Source organism: Rattus norvegicus, chromosome 1 (genome assembly GCF_021556685.1).
Source record: "Rattus norvegicus strain SHRSP/BbbUtx chromosome 1, alternate assembly SHRSP_T2T, whole genome shotgun sequence".
NCBI classification, from domain to species: Eukaryota; Metazoa; Chordata; class Mammalia; order Rodentia; family Muridae; genus Rattus; species Rattus norvegicus.
This window is the reverse complement of record NC_141534.1, coordinates 108,317,258-108,336,147: the sequence shown is the minus strand read 5'-3', so window position 1 is coordinate 108,336,147 and position 18,890 is coordinate 108,317,258. Positions and strand designations below refer to the sequence as shown.

Here is an 18,890-nt window from a genome sequence, read left to right as displayed (position 1 = left end):
CTCAAAGCAAACGCATTTCTTTTCCAGGCCTAGAGAGTTCTACAGTGGTATGTGCTGTTGCGGGATCTGACCACTCAGCCTCATTAACAGGTGGGTACCGGCCCAGTGTGCCATTCAGGTTTCTGCATGCCGAGGCCCGCAGTGGAGCCCAGTCAGAGTGGGGAGCAGGGAGAGGTATTTGGAGTGGGAGTTTGGTGCCACTGTTGGTATAATTTCAGGCAAAATTGCTTTAGCTCTTGAGACCATCTCTTCATCTGGAACATACTTTCCGGGTAGCCGTGAGAACTAAATCTGATGGTACAGTCAGCTTCAGCTCAGTGCTCATCTTCTGGGTTTTCTCAGTCGTACAGGGTGGAACAGATCATCTTCCTCTTGGGGGAGCGGTGATGGGCAGAGCAAGAACTCTACAGTAAACTTGTATGTAGCTGCACACTGCCTAGTGATGGGGTGTCACTGCCTGGGCGTCGGGGAGATCCAGTCTGCTGCGTGCCCATGTGGAGTGATCTGCGAGCCATGTGTGGCTCATGGCTGATGAAGTGTCAGCGTCCATGGCCACACAGCGTACCGTTCTTTCATTTGCTCTTGAGACAGTGTCACTCTGCAGCCCAGGCTGGGCTGGAATTCACTATGTAACCCAGGATGGCCTCGACCACACTGGAGTTCTCCTGCCCCAGCCTCCTGAGTGCGCCGTCGCAGCTGCGGATGACCTCGCTAAGCATGCACTTTCCTGTCTACGCCATTTCGCTGTCCAATGCAACGTCTCACACTCTCCCTCTTCCCGCACCGCGCTGTTTACGTCTGCATTAACTCGTGTCCACCTGCTGCTGCCCGCTTCATGTATTTATCTTCCTGTCTTCTTTCCATGAGTTTGCCATTCTCTTTACCTCTATTTCTGATTTACTTACCTTTCAGCCCTTTAGCTTTCCACATAACCTATTTATTTGCATGTATCCGTACGTAACTTTATATTCTCTACTTTTTTTCAGTGCCACTTCTTTGGGCTTTTTCTTTTCCACACTAAATATCCATCTTTTTCTTTTCCATCCCTCCCTCCCTCCCTTTCTTTCTTGCTCCTTCCCTCCCTCCTTTCCTCCCTCTCTCTCCCTTCCTCCCTCCCTCTCCTCCTTCCTTTTTTAGAGATAGTCTTGTATAGCCAGGCTAGCCCCAGACCCAGTAAGTAGATGAGGCTGGCCTCAGAACTCCTGATTCTTTTGCTTCCATCTCCCAAGTTCTAGGATTGCAGGTGTGTTCTAGCCCTGACTCTCCATCTATCCATCACTGCCAAGCCATTGTAATGCCAAGCCTTTCTTCGGGATACCATGTATCATTTTCTCACCGGTGTGTGTGTGTGTGTGTGTGGGGAGGTGTCCTGCACCTGCACCTGTCTTGTACCTGGCACCTGGTCCCGCATCTCTTCTAGAGACAATGTGATTGCAGGGTGTAAGCGCCTTGCTCCACCCACAGCCACTGATGGGAGAGACATCCTTGTAGGAGTAAGACTAGATTAAGCTTCATTCTGTTTCTGTTCTAATTGATTTGAGATAGCTGATGGTATGCAAACTTAGAAACCATCAAATTACTTGCTAATGCCAATTAAAAATGATTGCAAATATGTGATTATTAAATTTATTATTTCCTACATGGCCACTTTAACTAGGGTGCCATGTTTTAATACACAGACTGGACTTTTTTTTTTTTTTTGGTGGAGCTATAATTTATATATGATATTCACCACTTTAAAGTGTCCATTTAATCATTTTTAGTATGGTCACAAAGTGAATTGGTTTTTGATATTTCGAAAGTGAGTTAAAAATTGTCACGATTAATGACCCTCGTTTCTCATCTTACTCAGGCTGTTAGCACATTGGATTCTGCTCCGTGTTCTTTAGACCTCTTCCCTGGAGTCCTTGTAGATTATGTAACCATTTGGCATTGCAGCAGAATTTAATTTTACCTGCTGATGCAACAGTGTAACTATCCCCGTGCTGTCTTTCAAAAAGACCAGTTAGATATTCTGAGCCACAGAGGCTCCACAGCCATGGCGCCTCTGTGGCTCTCCAGCGTCCACTGGGTTGACATTGTGTGGGGTGAGGAGTGTTGTCTTTGCCCTTCTGCAAGGGATAAAGGCCAGAGGCACATCGTAGACCTGTAGGATGTCAGTGATGGAAGCTGTGTCACCTTAGAGGGGAAGAAGCAGGGGCATGGTATGCTGTGCCTCGTGTTCCACAGCAAGCGAGGGATGGAGGGATCCTGGAGACTCCTGAGCTAGGACTGTAATCATCCTGCTTGGCCTTTGATGAGTTTAAGGGACTGTGAGACCACTGCAGGGCAAGCAGTGCTGTGAACTTTATTAGGAACCCGGCAAGTGAAACAGCCCTGGCTCCTCGTCCCTTTACTGGCCTGTATGTGAGTCCTTGTTACCTAGGTGATCTTGAAAAGCCATTTAACATGGCCCAGCCTTGATTAACTTATCTTTGGGGACAGTGCTGCATAATAGGATGTTAGCCATCTCACAAGAGGTAAAATGGAACAGGTGAAATTAATCTTATTAATATGTTTTACTTAGAATGTCCAAAATCTTATTTACTCTAATAGGAACATTATTAAGGAAGTATGCTTTTTTTGTGTGCCATATCCTTGCAGTCCGTTGAGTATTTTCATGTGGGGCAGCCCCACTTCAGGTGTGACTAGTGCCGTTTAGTGCGTGTGGAAGCTATCCCACTGCCAGGGGAGCTGCAGAATGCTCTCTCACAGGCTGCCTTATAGCCTTGGCTTCATTTTGTTTGGCCTTTGTCTAAAATTTTTCTTTAAACTTTACTTTTTAGACAGGCATGGGCTCTCTGGTTGCCACGGTCACCCACCAGTTGCTGCAGTTGGCAGTGACGTCAGTTAGGCCAGCAGCGCTCCCTCCCCATGTTCAGCTGGTGAAACCAAGGTTTGGAGAGGAAGTGATTTGTCCAAGGTCAATAGCTAGTTAGCAGATCCAGGAATAGCAGCCAGAGTCACTTGACTCTGCGTTTGCTTCCTGCTTCCTGCTGCTGTTACATCACCCTGCCAGTCACTTCTGCCTCTATCCTGAGATTGCTGTGAGGCCCAGATGAGCCCAGAGGCTGCACAGATGGGCAGTGGTAGCTCATTCTAGTCTATGACAGTAAGCACAGTGAAATAATCTCATTTAAAAAGGTTTCAGATAAAATACCATACTTTTTTTTTTTTTTTTTTGCAGTGTCTCCTGTAGTCCAGGCTGGCCTTGAAGTCACTGTGTAGCCCAGGATGACCTCGAACTCCTAATCCTTCTGCTTCTACTTCCAGAGTTCTGAGACTCTAAGTGAGCACCAACACACCCAGCTTATGCAGTGCTGGGGGTTGTGTATGCTAAGCAAACACCCTGCCAACTGAGCCACATCTCCAGTCCCCAGATAGTGTATTTGCTCACCCATTATCTTACGTTTAAGCGTTTCTTTCTTTACAAAAGGTAATATAGGCTTATATTAAACAATACAGAAAATGGGCTTCTGAGATGGCTTAGTGAGACTGTTTACTGTGCAAGCATGAGGACCTCAAGTCGAGTCTCAGCATTCACATAAGAGTGCACTGTGTAGAGTGGAGACTGGGGATTCCTGCAGCTCCCTGGCCATCAGCCTAGCTCCAGCTTCAGTGGAGACCCTGTCTCAAAAGGAATAAGGTAGAAGTAATAGAGCAGGACACATGATGTTCTTTCTCTTCTAGGCTCTCTGTTCATGGGTACATGCAGGAATGTACACACACACACACACACACACACACACACTCATGCATGCACACACATATACACACATGCACACATACACACACATGCACACATACATGTGCACACACACGCGCACACACACACAACACACACACAAATACACACACATATATACACATATGCACGCACGCGCGCGCACACACACACATACACGCATGCATGTACGCACGCATGCATGCAGAAGAAATACACACACTAGGCCTTGTTTATGTACAGAGTTTTGCAAGTTTTACATTAGATTGTGTGTTACATAGATTTCATATTGTGCGTGGCCCCACTAAATGCTGTGTTGTGGGTAGGAAATGAGCCCTTTTAGCTGTTCCTTTTTCTGAGTTGTCCTCTACTCTTGTGGGTCATGTTCCTTACCCCCCATTCACCTCTCTTCCAGATACAGGAGAGCTGTATGTCTGGGGCCGTAACAAGCATGGGCAGCTGGCCTCCCTCGCCACCTTCCTTCCTCTGCCCCAGAGAGTAGAAGCACATTACTTCCAGGATGAAAAGGTCACTGCTGTCTGGAGTGGTTGGACGCATCTGGTTGCTAAGACAGGTGAGGGTGCAGCAGAGCATTTAGGATTGGTGAGAATAGCTGTCCACTCACTAGTACTTGGGGTTGGGGACAAAGGGGACAGGGGGAGGGACTTTAAGCACTGGGACACGGAGGACCTGGCATCTCCTTCTGCCATCAGCTGGGTGTGGCTTTTCCTCCATGGATTACAGCTTTGCACTTGGAAATGCAAGGTTGCATTGGTGAACTCATTCTGCTCAAGAGTCCTTGGGGTTTTGAGAGGATGTCTGTGACTGCCAACATCACCGGGAGATTGGGCCAGGGTACCGGTGAGCTGTTGCCTCGTCATGGCTGAAGAGATGGCTTTATTTTCATTCCCACCTGATCTGAGTTAAAACAACATCAGAAAGTATTGGTAAATATTTCAAAGTGAGTCATAGCTGGCGTGAAATTCTGATTGAAACTTGGGGGTGACTCTTCTGCACTGTATATACTGATTGAGCCCTGGTATTCCTCAGGGGGACCCCCCCCCCCCATGCCTGGGAGGTCTTTGCTTCTTTATCTTTCCATTGGCTTTCGTCTCTCCTTAGCTCAGGCTTTTCTTGGCCGCCATATTCCTCTCTTCTTGGATTTTGGCTTTTCGTGGCCCCTGCAGTCCAGGAGTTGCTGCTGATCTGCAGTTTCTCGGGCAGTTTGACGTTACAGCAAAGCCTTCTGAACCTCCAGGGTTCTCAGGAGTTCTCTGGCCTTGCTGGCTCCATTGAAGAAGGCTCCTAAACACCTGTTGACTGCGTTTCCAGAACTTTCCTGCCCTCAGGTTTTTCTCTTAGCGTCAGCTCTCTTCAGTAAGTCACACATGCCGTGTGCATTCGTATTCACAGATCTGGGAGCATTTGTGTCTGTGATGATTTTAATTGATCCTTCCAAAGTGTGACGATCACTTCGGAATGGTATCCCAGCTAAGGGCAACACATAGTACTGTCGATGTTGTGGGGTTGGAGAATGCTCTCGGGGAAGTGTGTTGTCCGTTAGGAGGGGAAATTGTTTCTGCCCTTAAAGAGCTTCAGATTGCATGAGCATAGGGATAGAAAACGTTGAGTCTACCCATCCGCCGATCTATCCGTTTGCCCACCGTCCAGCCACCCGTAAGTGGGCAGGTCTGTTTATGTGCCTTTAAGGAGACCCTTACATGTGGCAAACCCATATCAGAACTCGGTCCCATTCCAGTATGAGACAGGCAAGCACGGAGCTCACAACAGAGCGAAAGGCGGCAGCGAGGCAGTGAGCCGACTGAGCCGTAGTGGCAGGCCGAGTGATCGGGTGTGAGCAGGCAGGCGGCTATGGGTAGTCTTCACTAGTGTGGTCAGCAGAACACTCCTGCTCCCACACGGGGAGGGTGTGGGTGATCTCTGTACCTGGTTAAGTGGCTAACGAGGAAAGACAGAGGTGGTGGTTCTTTGAAGCGCTGTAGTGGAAGCAGAGCTCTTGTGGGGCCAGGGCCCAGCCCCGGGGTGGGAGATTGGCAGCTGCATCCTTGAAGGGCGCTGAGGCACTGAGTCACTCCAGCTGCTTGGGAGCTCAGCTTCAGTTTCCATCCCCACTTGAGAGCATTTTTTTTTTTTTTTTTTTTTTTGGTAATGGTTCAGCTGTTTAATTAAATTGCTAATTCAGCTTGCTTGTGTATGTACCTTGCCCTGTTCCCTTTTCTTCTGGGTGAAATGGTTAAAGTCTGGGTGTTATACTGAATTGGGGGCGAGTGGAGGATCCCGATTCACCACCCTGTGCTCCTCGCAGCAGCCGCGGCAGCCCTGGCCCTGGCCCTGGCCCGATGTCATTGAGAAGAAGCACCCAGGGTTTCCATTTAATCAGACTCAGCAGCTCACAGTAATGGGAACAAGTTTTCCTTGCAGGGTCACAACTGGCTCAGCAGTACCAGGGGTTGTTTGACTCCGGTTGTTCCTGAAGCTCCAGTGGAGGACTGCAGCGGCACACAGCTGCTTACACGGACGCAGTGGTGGTGTGAGCCTGACCCGAGAGAGTTTGTGTGCAGCAGGACAGACACTTTACGCTTCTTCTCTAAGGTCTCAAGATCAAAGCTTCACCAAGAGGTGACTCTTGCCCTGCAGTGGACATCTGCATTGCCTGGAGACATTAGTGGCTGTGACAACTGGGGGATGTCAGATTCAGTGGGTGGAGGTCAAGGGTGCCACTGAATATTCTGACCTTGCGGGGTGGCAAGATGCCCCCAGCTTGGCACAAGAAACCTGTGCAGTCCAAGTGCCTGTATTGTCAAGGCAGAGAAGCATTGCTTGAGACTGGCGTCCTCACGGGCAGGTGTGTAGCCGGGGCAGTAGGGATGGCAGCGGAATAACTTCCCAGATGGTCCGTACAGGACTGCAGATGCACTCTCTGCCCTCAGTCTGCTGCCTGCCTGCAGGTTTGCAGTGGAAAAATACTTTTCTGTGTTAGTCAGAGGCACTTGGGAGGAGGCCAGGAGAACCTGTTCTAATCTGGGAGAGCTGGCAAGGGCACCTGTGTCTCAGGCTGGTGAAGCTGCATTCTAGAAACCTTTCTTGAGCTGCTTAATGCTCCCCATCGGTTCTCAGGAACTTCGTGGGACCCCGTGTAACTTGATCCAGGCTTGGCGACCTGCGGCTGTCTCTCAGATGGTCAGTTTCCTGAATAGAAATGTCTGATAAACTTGGACGGCAGAGTTTGGTGCTTTCCTCGTTTGGTGGCACGTCTAGGGCTATTTTACACACCCTAATCACTCATCTCTTCAGTAGGATCTTAAATAGTCCCGCCTGCCTCATAGTGTGGTTCTGTGGTCTGGAAAAATGACTCTGTGAATGATCCCAGTTATCTGTAAAATGTCTACCCAGTGATGGTCACCTGAGGTTGGGATATGTAAGTGTTTGGTCTTGGTTTTAGAAGAGCTGCTGTTCTAACCGTGGCAAGATAGAAATGAACTGTACTCTCACCAAGGGCTCATAGGTGCTCTATGCTGTTCAAGCTGCTGGCTATGCTCTGAGTGTTGTGCAGCAGAGTAGAAGTGATCATGGCTGACCAAAGCTCTGGAAGCCTTCTGTGACCCTCTAGGTATTCTTGCCTCTTGTTTTAACTTAACCCGTGGTTCTCTCCACAGTCTGCAGTTGCACACATCTGTTTGTTTGTTTGCATGGGAGGTATATTTCATTTTGCTCTTGGCTGTTATTTTTATGTGTATGAGTGTATATATGCCCTGTGTGTGCCTGGTGTTCCCAGGCTGTCACACAGTAGTCAATAACTGCCTAACAACTGAGTAGCTTTGAAGTCAGATGGACTTAGGCTTATGCTCGGCTCTCCCAGCTCACTGGTAGTGCGGCTGAGGGCACCTGCTTTCTGCTTCTCTCCTCCTATCCTGTTGGTTCACTGCCATGATTACCTTGGTACTTCTGTTCTAATGGCCCTGCCACTCTCCCTTTGTTTTATGCGTTTGCTTTTATGTGTGTCAGGGTCCTCTGACACCTTGAGCTTCTGATCCTCTTGCCTTCTTCTCCTAAGCCTAAGTGCTGAGGCTATAGATACACACCACTGGTCCCAGCTTATGGGGTGCTGGGGATTGAACCAGCAGCATCATGCATTCTAGGCAGGTCCTTTATCAACCGAGCTACTGATTCTTTGACTAATCCCCCCACCCCCACACCCAGGAGACTAGAAAGTTCTATGAGAGCAAGTGGTATGTTTATCTTGGCTTTCCTTTGTCTCTTCAATTCTTAACAAAGCACTTGGCTTTTAGGAGGTGGTTAGTTGATGCATGGAGGAATGAACAAGCCTAGCTGCTCCAGATATTCCCATATTAGAAACATGGGAAGGGGAAATTGTCAACCTGGCTCGAACATTCAATGAGGTGACGTGGTAAGACACTGAACTGGGCCCATATCCCCACTTGCTCAGTCCTGTCAGCTTTCTCTGCCTTCTAGGAAACTTCAGAGCTCCCTGGACTGGCATGCTGTGCTTCTTCTCTGTCAACAGAGGTCCCCGTGGGGCTCTGACTACGTCTGGTAAATATGTAGGTAACATGTGGATTCCAGGTTGTCCTGAGGTGTGTGGCGATATCAAGGCTTAAAATGCCAAGTGTTGGCTGCTGGCGATTGATTAGAATTTCAAGGGAATGCTCTTCCCAGATCCCAAATGTTACTGTGGGGTTGGTCAGGATGTCTAGAATCCTTTGCTTTCCGGAGGGAGGTTGGAAGCTTTCCCCGAACCACACAGCATCCCAAAGTAGCCTTGCGGTCTCAAAGGAATATGGATTGAAAACATGAAGCCAAATGCAGAGAGTTCTTTGACATTCTTTACCTTTCTGTGTCGCCCAAGAAAGACCTGGAGGGTTGGACGTTATAGAGAGTCAGACAGAGGAACGACTTCCCCACTTAGAAGGCGAGGCAACTAAAAGTAACCAGGGAAACAAGACTTGGTAACAGCCCTGGAATCCCAGGTCAGTTCTGTTGCCGAGGAAACCTGATCTTGGCTCCCCACTCTCCCTCCCCACTCTCCTCCCCGGTCATAGTAATATTCTTTATGAGTTTTCCTTCACACTTATTTTTATATGTAGGGATGCTTTGCCATGTGTGTGCCCGTGGTCCCCAGAGTTAGTAAAGTGGGTTGGGTACCCTGGGACTAGAGTTATAGATGGTCGTGAGCCACTGTGTAGATGCTGGGAACCAAATCTGGGTCCCCTGTAAGAGCAGCACGTGTTCTTAACCGCCGAGTCATCGCTCTGCTCCCCTCCCCTTTGTCATTCTCTAAAGACAGACACTATATGTTGATAGGACCTTTTAGACACTCTGCTTTTTTCCCCAACAATCACAGACCCAGAAATCTTTGATCGCATTTGATGTCTGAGCATCAGTGAAACCCAGGCCATGTTGGTTTACACTGAATGGAGTTTATTTTGTTTTGGGGCCAAGATCCTGTCCAGAATAGGTTGGCAATGTACATTAGTCCTTCTTTGGGGCCATGCATCATGGAATCTCAGTGGGCCTTAGGGAGGTTCTAACCCTGTGGGACTATTTAAGGCAGCAGTTTGGAATTCATGATGCTTGTTTGAGCTTTCAGAACTTTGAGAACCCCACAGTTGGTAGTTAGACGGAACCCAGAGGACACTATTGAAGTGGGCCGTGTGCTTATTACCAAAGCCATTAGCACTTTCCCTGGACCCCCTAGCATGCCCGCTGGGGATGGGAACTCAGTATTTGGTCTTACTTCAGTTTGGAGGCTGAGAAACCAGGGATGGGGTACAGGGACTAGGTGAAGGTGCAGGACCAGGACTGAAGCCTCACAACTGTCAGTCAGGTGCTCCTCTGGCCCTGTTATTTTCTTACCACAGACAGTAGGGCATGGCTTATGTAAACCTAGGCGCCTGGCCAGGCTTGCTGGTTCCTTCTGTATAGGAACCTGAGCTTCCAGAAAGCCCTGTAGCTCACTGAAGAGCACAGCCCACCCCCGAGCAGATATGTGTATGGAGCAGAGCCTGAGGACAAGGTTCAGGAGGCCGTGCTGGGGGTCACAGGGGCAGCACGGTTCCTTTCTGACATTACAGTCCCGTGGGCTGCCATCACTGTATGCCACTATAAAGTGTGGTCACAGGTATTTTCCTGCAGGAAGTTGGCAAGTGGAGTGTTCTTATCCTGATTTCACACGTGAGTTCCGAGCAGCTGGTTAGTCGTCTCGCCCTGGTCCATGGAGCTGGAGAGAGCTTAGCTTGAACTCACTCCTTTTTGTCCCCGTGTGTCACAGAATGCTCTGACTTCATAACTGAGCTGCCTTTATTTTCCAGAGCAGCACCTTTCTCTAGCTTTGGATAATGGGCCCTCCACTGTCCCAAGTGTCCAGGAAGGACATGCAGCTATCTTGGACCCTTTAGCGTTTGTCTATGGGATGCGGACCGTGTGGACACTGCACTGTGCTGTGGAGTGCAGGGGACTCTGAAGTCCAGAGCTCCCTTCAGAAAGCTTGTGGTTGGATGAACAAATTAAATATTTAGTAGGCGAATAAAGAGTGTGGTGGGAGGCCAGAGGAGTGGCCAGGACTCCAGGGGCTTTGGGGTTTCTGAGAGATAATGTGGCGTGAGTCCGGAGGGGAGGGCTGTGGTTGGGCTTTGGGAAGGTCACACTTCAATAGGCTGACTGTTTATAAGTTGGTTCTCTTGAGTTATCCTTTCCTCTGGTAAGACTCCCAGGCCCCATGGCTCCTCTTCTACCTTGTGGCCAGTAAGTCTCAGACATCATGACCTTTTTGAAAAAAAGATTATTATACTTTATTGTGGGGGTTGAGGAACGGCAGGGAGTGCGCATGTCCCAGCATTCATGTAAAGGCCAGAGGATAACTCTTAGGGCTGTTTTCTCCTGTTACCATGTGGGCCGGGGGGGGGATTGACCTCAGGATGTCAGACTTGGTTGGAGACCAGCGCCCTTAACATTGAGCTATCTTGCTGGCCCTGTAATTATTCTTATGGCCACCCCAGTTCCAGAGTTCCATTCTGTGAAAAATAAAACTGGCTTAAGAAAGTAATCAGCATAGATACATGTGTTCAGATGGTGATTGTCATGCTGTGCACAGCGGCCTGATTTCTAATGACACATCCAGCGAAATGAGGGGGGATGGGCTAACAGAACTGTGGCCCAGTCACATGCCGGAGCGTCACACTGCCATTCAGAGGAGTGCTTGGAAGGAGACTTAATGCCAGAGAAATAGCCTCGCGCTGTCCTTTCTAATTTCCACCTAATGTTATAAAGAGACTAGGAAGAAATATACCAGAATATTATCTCTGATGGGTTCGATTAAAGCACATTTTATTTTCTATGCTAGCAAGACTCTTAAACTCTCTGGCTCCCCCTTCATTCATGTGGCCAGTAGGAGGTTGTAGACATTATTATTACTTCTTAATTATACTTTATTAGGTGTGCTGAGGGGCGGGGAAGTGCACACGTGGAGGGACAGATCTTATAGTCTGATGGTAGCCTTCATAACACTATTTCAAAATGAAAGTGAAAATGGCCAGGGGACGATCCCCTTTCAGGGCAGTGTGGATGTCCTTGACAAGTCTCTTCCCTGGACCTCAGTTGAGAGGTCACGTGGAGAAGAGGCAGGAGGCTGTAGCAGGAGGCGGGAAAAGTGGCCTCTATTTTTGGCTCAGTCATGAGTCAGCTTGATCAGCTTGGGCTCCTCTGGGCCTCTGTGAGCCTTTGTTTCCTCACCTGCAGAGGGGAGTTGAAAGTCACGAAAGGTCTTAACGCTCCCAAGTGCATTTGTTCCCAAGCGCAGAGGCTTTCTTCACTCTTGTGTGGCCAGCTGAGGGGCTGAGCTGCTTCCTGGACTCTGTCTCCCTTGGAGTTGGGTACTTTTGGCTGAAGGCCAGCACAGGGTGGGATCTAGTGGGAGCATGGCTAGCTAGCCAAGCTGGGAGGGTGTGGAGACTGAATCTGGCCACTAGAGGGAAGCATTGTCTGATTACGTTCCCTTGAGGGGCCTTGTGTGTGTGTGTGTGTGTGTGTGTGTGTGTGTGTGTGTGTGTGTGTGTGTGTGTGTGTGTGTGTGTGCGTGTGTGTGTGTGCGCGTGCGCGCGTGTGTGTGTGTGTGTGCATGCGTGCGCAGGGTTCAGAGTCTAGCATTTTAAAGGCAAAATGACTTGGGAAAGCACTCTACAAAACATAAGTCCATTGCAGATGTGACAGAGGGAAGGCTAGCAGAGTGATCTTTGTAAAGCCCCACATTGCTTTCTCCCCCCCTGTATTACACAGCACAGAAGGTGCTGCAGACAGAGCCAAGGGTGTGACAAGAGGGCCCTATAAAGAGCAGGCATGTGCTGTGAACCGGAGAGGGAACCAGACCATTGCAGGGTTCCTCTGGCTGGATACAGCAAGACCTGGGGTCAGAGAAAGACAGATGGCATCTTGAGCAGAGCAGCTCCTGTCTGTGGTGTGGGGTGGAGTGCAGGAAGCAGGCACACACACACGGCTGCCCTGTCTTCTCCCACCTGGTGTCTGCGTAGATTAAGACCTAGCTTGTGCTGGGGCGCTGGGGCTATCTCAGGAAGGTCCCGCAGATGTTCTTGCTACCAGCCCACCAAGGTCCGAGGATGGTGGCACTTTCCCGTGAGTCTCTTCAGGTGGTGCCCAAGCTGTTTTGGTTCTTAACTATTTTCCTGGGTTTGCAGGAAGTCCTGACAGTTTGTTCTCACCTTCCCAGACCTGGGTTAACTTTAGTTTTGATCTGTAAGTGTCCACTCACCCTAAACATTGTGGTAAAGTGAAATTGTGTACTGTCCTGGGAGCCGTCTCCCAGCTGCAGCTGTGTCATCTCTGCTAGAGGCAAAAACCTGGCGTTGTGTTTTGTTTTTGTGTTTGGCAATGGATACCCATTGATCTGTGGCCTGGAACAGTGCAGGGTGTGTCCGGTGGAGAAGCGAGAGCCACCTTCAGGGTAGGTACATTCACCCAAGGGGCATGCCCAGTGCTTGCCTAAAACCAAGGGCAGCAAGGTCTGCCCGCCACCAGATGGCAGTAGTGGGTAGGCAGACAGCCCTGGGGACAAGGTAGGTGGGGGACTGCATTCAGCATAAGAAATAGCAAGGTCAAAGCTGAAGGGACCTCAGATGGTCGCTGGTTGTTGCTCATGAGAGGAGTTGAGGTTGGGATCTGCGACAGAGACATGATGGGGACAGTCAGAGACAGGTTTCTTTGGCTGTCTTGATTCCCACCCGCCTATACACAGCATGGGCAAGACACTGTTTTGACTAGTACCTCCCCTCATTCGTTTTCCTCCAGGTCAAGGTTTTCCAAGTAGGCTGAGTTATAGGTGAAGTTTGGGGCTGTCCTTCAGTCCTCAGTATCCAAGAGATAGCTAGTTCCAAGCCTTGCTGGAGACCTGCTGCAAAGAGTAATCCCCAAGGTTGGAGCAGGGACCAGCGTTAGCCAGGCACCCTTGGAACACCCAAGTACTGCCCAGCTCTGACTTGCCACATACAGGTTTCTCAATCTCCCGAGCTAGGATCCCTTGCCCCTGTACCCCATTTGCCATCCAGGGCTTAGCAGGGTTGAGTGGCGTTTCCAAAATAGCATAGTTACTTAAGAAACAACGTGGACCTGTGAGCCCCACTGTTTGGTCTCACTTCTCACCACGTTATTTCCCCTCATGGTGACCTCACTGGGTATGTAGCAAGTGGCTGTCTTAGAAATAATAGGACCTTATTTCCCACAGTCCAGAGTCCAGGAAGTGTTATCAAAGTGCTGGAAGTTCCTCTCTGAGTCCACTTTCCTAGTTCATAGGCAGCCATTGCCCCTGATGGGGCAGAGGGGCAAGAACACCAACTGTGTTCATGAAGACCCCACGCTCATGACCTAGTCACCTTCCACAGACCCCACTTCCTGACAGCATCACCTCAGGGGAGGATTCCAGCCTATTTTAGGGGGATGCTGACATCATACATCATGGTTTCCTAGATCCTAGGACTGGGAGGAAGGAAGCTGAAGATGGTAGAAAGAGGCACGTTGTGGCAAGGCCATCAGCCCCGCTCAGACTCCTCGACGGCCCTGGGAAGGGCTCAGAGGTCACTGGCAGAGGCTTGGGAGCCATTCAAGGAAGTCTCCTCTTTCCTGCTGAGGATTGATTTGTCCCAGGAGCTCTGCAAAGTGAGCATTAAGTGGCCAGGCTGTAATTTGGTCGTCATTTTTAGGTTCCTGACACATGACACCATGCTTTGCCCTTTCTCGGGGACCTTGCCTGTCCCTCTGGATCTCTTTGATCAGTGACAGCCAGTTCCCTAAAGTAATCTCAGAGTGTGCCAAGAGGGCAGTGACCTATTTTGAGGAATCTTGGAGGAAGCTGTTCTTTTTCAATCTGAGAATGGTTTTACCTCAGGAAGCTCTGAAGGTGAGCTCTGAGTTCCAGTTTATAGTTGCTGACACCCAGAGGAAGTCATTTAGCCTTTCTGGGCCTGCATTTTTCTGCCTTAAAATGAGAGCTGTGATCACAGCTTCTCTGCCCCACAGGGTTGAGCTGTTCACTTATTCCTAGCTTCTGTCTGCATCCCTTCACACACACGCACACACACGCACACGCACATGCACGTGCACACGCAGGTGCACACTCACACACACGCACACACGTGCACACGCACGCGCACACACACACTTGCATTGGCTGAGGTTGGGCAGGGTGGTCCAGGCAGGAGGAAGACTGAGAGCCAGTCTCTACAGTGGGAAGTACACTTTGGTGTCTACTGCTTGGTGTAGGCCAGACAAGGCGGGAAGTCACCGGACACACATAGGTGGAGTGGAGTGGGTCCTCATGTGCTTCAGTAGAGATGCTGGGGGTTTCCATGAAGGACTGGGTGTGTGATAACCAGGAATTGCACAGGGAGGGTCCTGAATCTCCGGCTCTTGCAGGCTCGTCTGCCCAGGCCTCATACTTGCTTTCTGCTGAGGTTTCAGCTTTTGGCTCAGAGTGGGGTGCCCTGGACTCTAGGGGAGCCCTCTCCACCAAGGGTTGGATAACTCTTAGTATCCACAACACAGGCTAAGACTGGTGTCATCTGACTGCCTGGTCTGTCTTCTGGTCATTGAGCAAGCTATCCCATTTCCTTTCACTTTAAACATTTTATTATTATGTGGATGTGTGTGTCTGTAGGGGGTGGGGGCTGTATGTGTGTGAGCACACGTGTGACACATGCAGAAATCAAAAGGCAACTTTCAGGAGTCAGTTCTTTCCTTCTATGACATGACTCCCTGGGATCAAACTCAGGTCGTCAGGCTTGGCTGCAGGTGCTTTTAACCCACTGAACCGTCTCGCTGGGGCCTTTGAAACATCTTAGGGACTTAAATGATAGGACTTTCCTCGGCACCTCTCTGAAGAGGTGTGTGTGTGTGAGTGTGCATGTGTGTGTACATGTGTGAGTGTGTGAGTGTGCGTGTGTGTGTATGTACACGTGTGAGTGCGTGTGTGTGCGTGTGTGTGTTAGTATGTGTGCGCGCGCGTGTGTATGTGTGAGTGCGCGTGTGTGTGCGTGTGTGTGTGTGTGTGTGTGTGTGTGTGTGTGTGTGTGTGTAAGGGACCCTCATTTATCAAGGTAAGCCATTTTTCTGGGATTTACATGCATCATCTCTTTAGTTCATGTGGAAATGTCAGGTAAGGCCAATTCCTATCTGACCTGTGAGGAGCAGAAGAGAGGGCAGAGAAAGCAGCCCCTTTCCCAGTTACTAGGCCTCATTCTGCTCAGTGTCAGCTATGAGGGGTCACTATGATCCTGTGAGGGTCAGACACGATGCTGGATGTGCAAGGGCCTGCATGACACCAGTGCCGTGTGAACGGCAGGAGCCTTTAGACTTCTAATCCCTGGCCGTATTCTTACCTTGAGCTCCACTTGGGCCTCCCTGCCTGGTAGATGGAAGGTTCCAACATTTTGTTTCTTCTCTGCACATTATCCCTTTCCAGTTGCCATTGTCGAGGGGTAAGTTTTGTTTTGTTAATTTACTTATTTATTTATTTGCCATTTTGGTGAAAATATAGGGTTTTAATGCTATCTCATCTCTTTTCTTTTCTTTTTTTTTTAATTGAAAAAAAAAGAGAGAGAGAAACAGAGGCTTAGGGAAAGGATGTCTTGACCCCATGTTCTCACAGCTAAAGCAGAAGCAGGATCAGATCCCATAGGGCCCTGGTCCAGCACCTCTCTACTCCCTGCCTCTTTACAGAGAGGCTTCAAAGGCTTCGTCTCCTTTCTGGAGGAAGAGCCTAGTTTAATCAACTTCATTATCCCTTATGTAACAATGCTGTTTCCGGGTCCTGGCAGACGGCCCACAGTAACAGGGCCTTGCTGGTTTGGTTGGAGCTGAGCCTGTGACAGGAAAACTCCTGAACAGCAGGCTTCTCTCAGGCCCCGTCCACAGGCATGGAGAAGTCCGCTCGCTCTGGAGGGGCCGTCGCAGCTCTGCTGCTAACGCTTCTGCTGGGGCCACCAGGTGAAGTCGTCTTAACCAGTGCCCAGATTTTATGCAAGCTGCACCAGTGGTCCACACCACTGGTTCTTGACAGGTGGGATGCCGGTAAATCGGGTTCCTTCTGGGCCTGAGGGACAAACAGGAGCAGAGAGCAGAGCGCCAGTTGGATTAGCAGGTTGAGATGAAGCCATGCTGCCCTACCATGAGCCTCCCGACAAGCCCTGTGATTGCCACACCACCCACGGCCTCCACAGTGGGCCTCTATCTCAGCCTCTCCAAAGCCCTGTCTTTGAAATGACTGGGACTCCAAGGCTACTAGAGATCCTTAAACACTGCAGTTCTGGGGGTGGGGGTGAGGGGCTCTGGTGATGCTCATGACTGCCCTGCTGGGGCAAGTCCCCACACCACTGACAGTTCAGCGTCTTGACTCTCCTCCCTCTTTCTGGGTCCTCGAGGATGGAAATGGGAGAATGTTACACCCTCAGTGGGATTTCTCTATTAGGAGCGTATTACATCGTTTACACTCATCTCTCTTAGAGAACCCAGGACAGTTCCTCAGGGCAGGGGTTAGAAGAGAAGCACCATATGGAGTCATGTCCACAGGGGTCACACTGGTTGCTCATAAATTTGCATCTCAAGGTGGGCTCTTGCCCCTCTCTGCCCCTGCCTTGGTGAGTTTTACCCACTCCAAGAATGGACAAAACCATTGTCTTCCCCATTAGAAGATCCTAATTAGGTCTCATTTACAGAAAGCCAGCTGCTTTGGGGAAGATGAGGATACGTACAGATAGATGCTCTATCTAGAGGAGTCTCTTGAGTTCTCAGAAGTGAGATGCTGGCTTCCTCACACACCAGGTTATGCTCTACAATGCTCACTGCCTCTAGCCTGTTTTGTCCTTTGTCCTGGTCTGTGAGGCCTCGGGCTGGTCTGTATAGAGAGATGCGTGTCTGTGGCCAGCTGCTGAAACTTTTGCTGGCAGACCAGCAGCTCCTCTCTGCATGCCCAGGCATGCCTGGGGGCTGCAGTCTCCCAGCTCCAGCCTTCAGCTGTGGTACATACCGTGTGTCCCTGTCATTAGTGGAAACAATGGCCCCCCCTGGCAGCTGGCCTTTTTTCTTTCCTTCTCTCACTCACTTTTTTTTTTTAACTTCAGAGATGGAAACTGCTGATAAAGTATTTCTAAGGAACAAAAAACTGAAGGTGATACCCAGGGCTGGGAGCATGCCCAGGTATGGAGAGGAAATCTTGGAAAGGACTAAAGGGAGAGTCTATGTTCCTGAAGTTCCCAAGTAGCCACTCCTAGGAGATGGGCAGTGAGGGGGAGGTGTGGATCTCAACCCCTTCTTCCCTGCCAAGAAGCCCTGGAGTCTCCTGGGGAATGGGCTGAGGGAGGTGTAGGACCACTGTGGAGAGACCGAGCTGTAGTTCTCTGAAGCTGTGTGGACAGTGCATGCTGGGGCTCAGGGCTCTCCGGGTCCTTCTCCTCTTAGATTTGCCCTCTTTGACCTTGGGAACACTAATGTCTTTACTTTCTGGGATGCCTGGGTAGGAAGTGCTTTGAGGTCCCTCTTTGGTTGATGATTTGTGAGGCTGGCCTAAAGGTAAAGAACTTGGGGCTTTGCACCCATGAGCCCTTGAGAGTCCCAGACCCTTAGCTTTTTATCTGTATAGGCAGGGCTCTGTTTTCAGTGTGGAACCAGTAACATGGGCTCCATTACTGTTTTCCTTCTTCCAGCCTGCCTTCCTATTAGCGGGGTGTCCACTGGGAAAGAGCAGCCTGGATCCTGGTTCTGGCTCTGCCAGAGCAGCCTGTGTCCTTCGAGGATCCTCCCCTTCTTTAGCCTCAGCTTAGTCTCTCAGGTCCAGCGCTGAGCCTCATTTCTTGCCTTATCACACTGCACGCCCCCTCCCCCAACTTGAGCCTCCTACTAGCTTTGTTCAGGGCATGATTCTTAGCTGCAGAAGCCCTGAGGGTATAGTTTCCTTTCATGTCGGGAGGGAGAGAAGCAAGATTATTATTTTTTTTAATTACACAGCTAAGATTAGGCAGCAATCTACATTTTAAAGTGTTATTAATAAGAATCTAAAAGTGTTGGAAGAAGCCGTGGTGTTTGAATATGGAATGAGTCGGGAGACATCTGCAGCAGAGGCACTGGACTCAATCTGGGCAGTTCCTTAGGGTGCTAAGTGGCTTCCAGGTGTGACCACCAGACTCATGAGCAGTTGAACCTCCAACTCTTGACCCCCAAGGGTCGGGAAGCCCAAGGACCCAGAAAAGACATCATATAGCCTGTTGACTGGAGTTCTTCAGAACAGGGCTCATGGCTTTCTGGCTTCAGAGAATAATAGTCACAACGTCTCTGACATATACTGTGTTTGGACTTTTTTATTGTTGCCTTTGATTACGGGCCCGAGGGCTAACCAATGCTTCTGTGTGAGTTGGCTGAGGCTTTCAAGTTTAGGACTCTTCCTTAAAGAAAGGTGGCATTTGAACACTACAGAGTGTATACATGTATCAAATACCGTGTGATGCCCTATAAACATTCACAGTTTTTTTTTAAACTTTTTGGTTTTTTAAAAAGATTTATTTTATGTATATGAGCACACTGTCACTGCCTT

The 18,890-nt window shown here is 49.6% G+C and overlaps 1 protein-coding gene across 4 annotated transcripts in view; it reads left to right on the top strand.

Annotated features, from left to right (window-relative positions):
* Sergef (secretion regulating guanine nucleotide exchange factor) overlaps positions 1 to 18,890 on the top strand; it is a 202,831-nt gene that overhangs the window by 21,741 nt on the left and 162,200 nt on the right. For 2 of the 4 annotated variants that reach the window (XM_087576319.1, NM_001400924.1), the window contains exons 7-8: positions 28 to 90; positions 4,179 to 4,337. In XM_087576319.1, the coding sequence (XP_087432445.1) occupies positions 28 to 90; positions 4,179 to 4,337 (222 nt within the window). The remainder of the gene's footprint in view (positions 1 to 27; positions 91 to 4,178; positions 4,338 to 18,890) is intronic. The other 2 variants (XM_087576314.1, XM_087576329.1) reach the window with 1 other exon arrangement.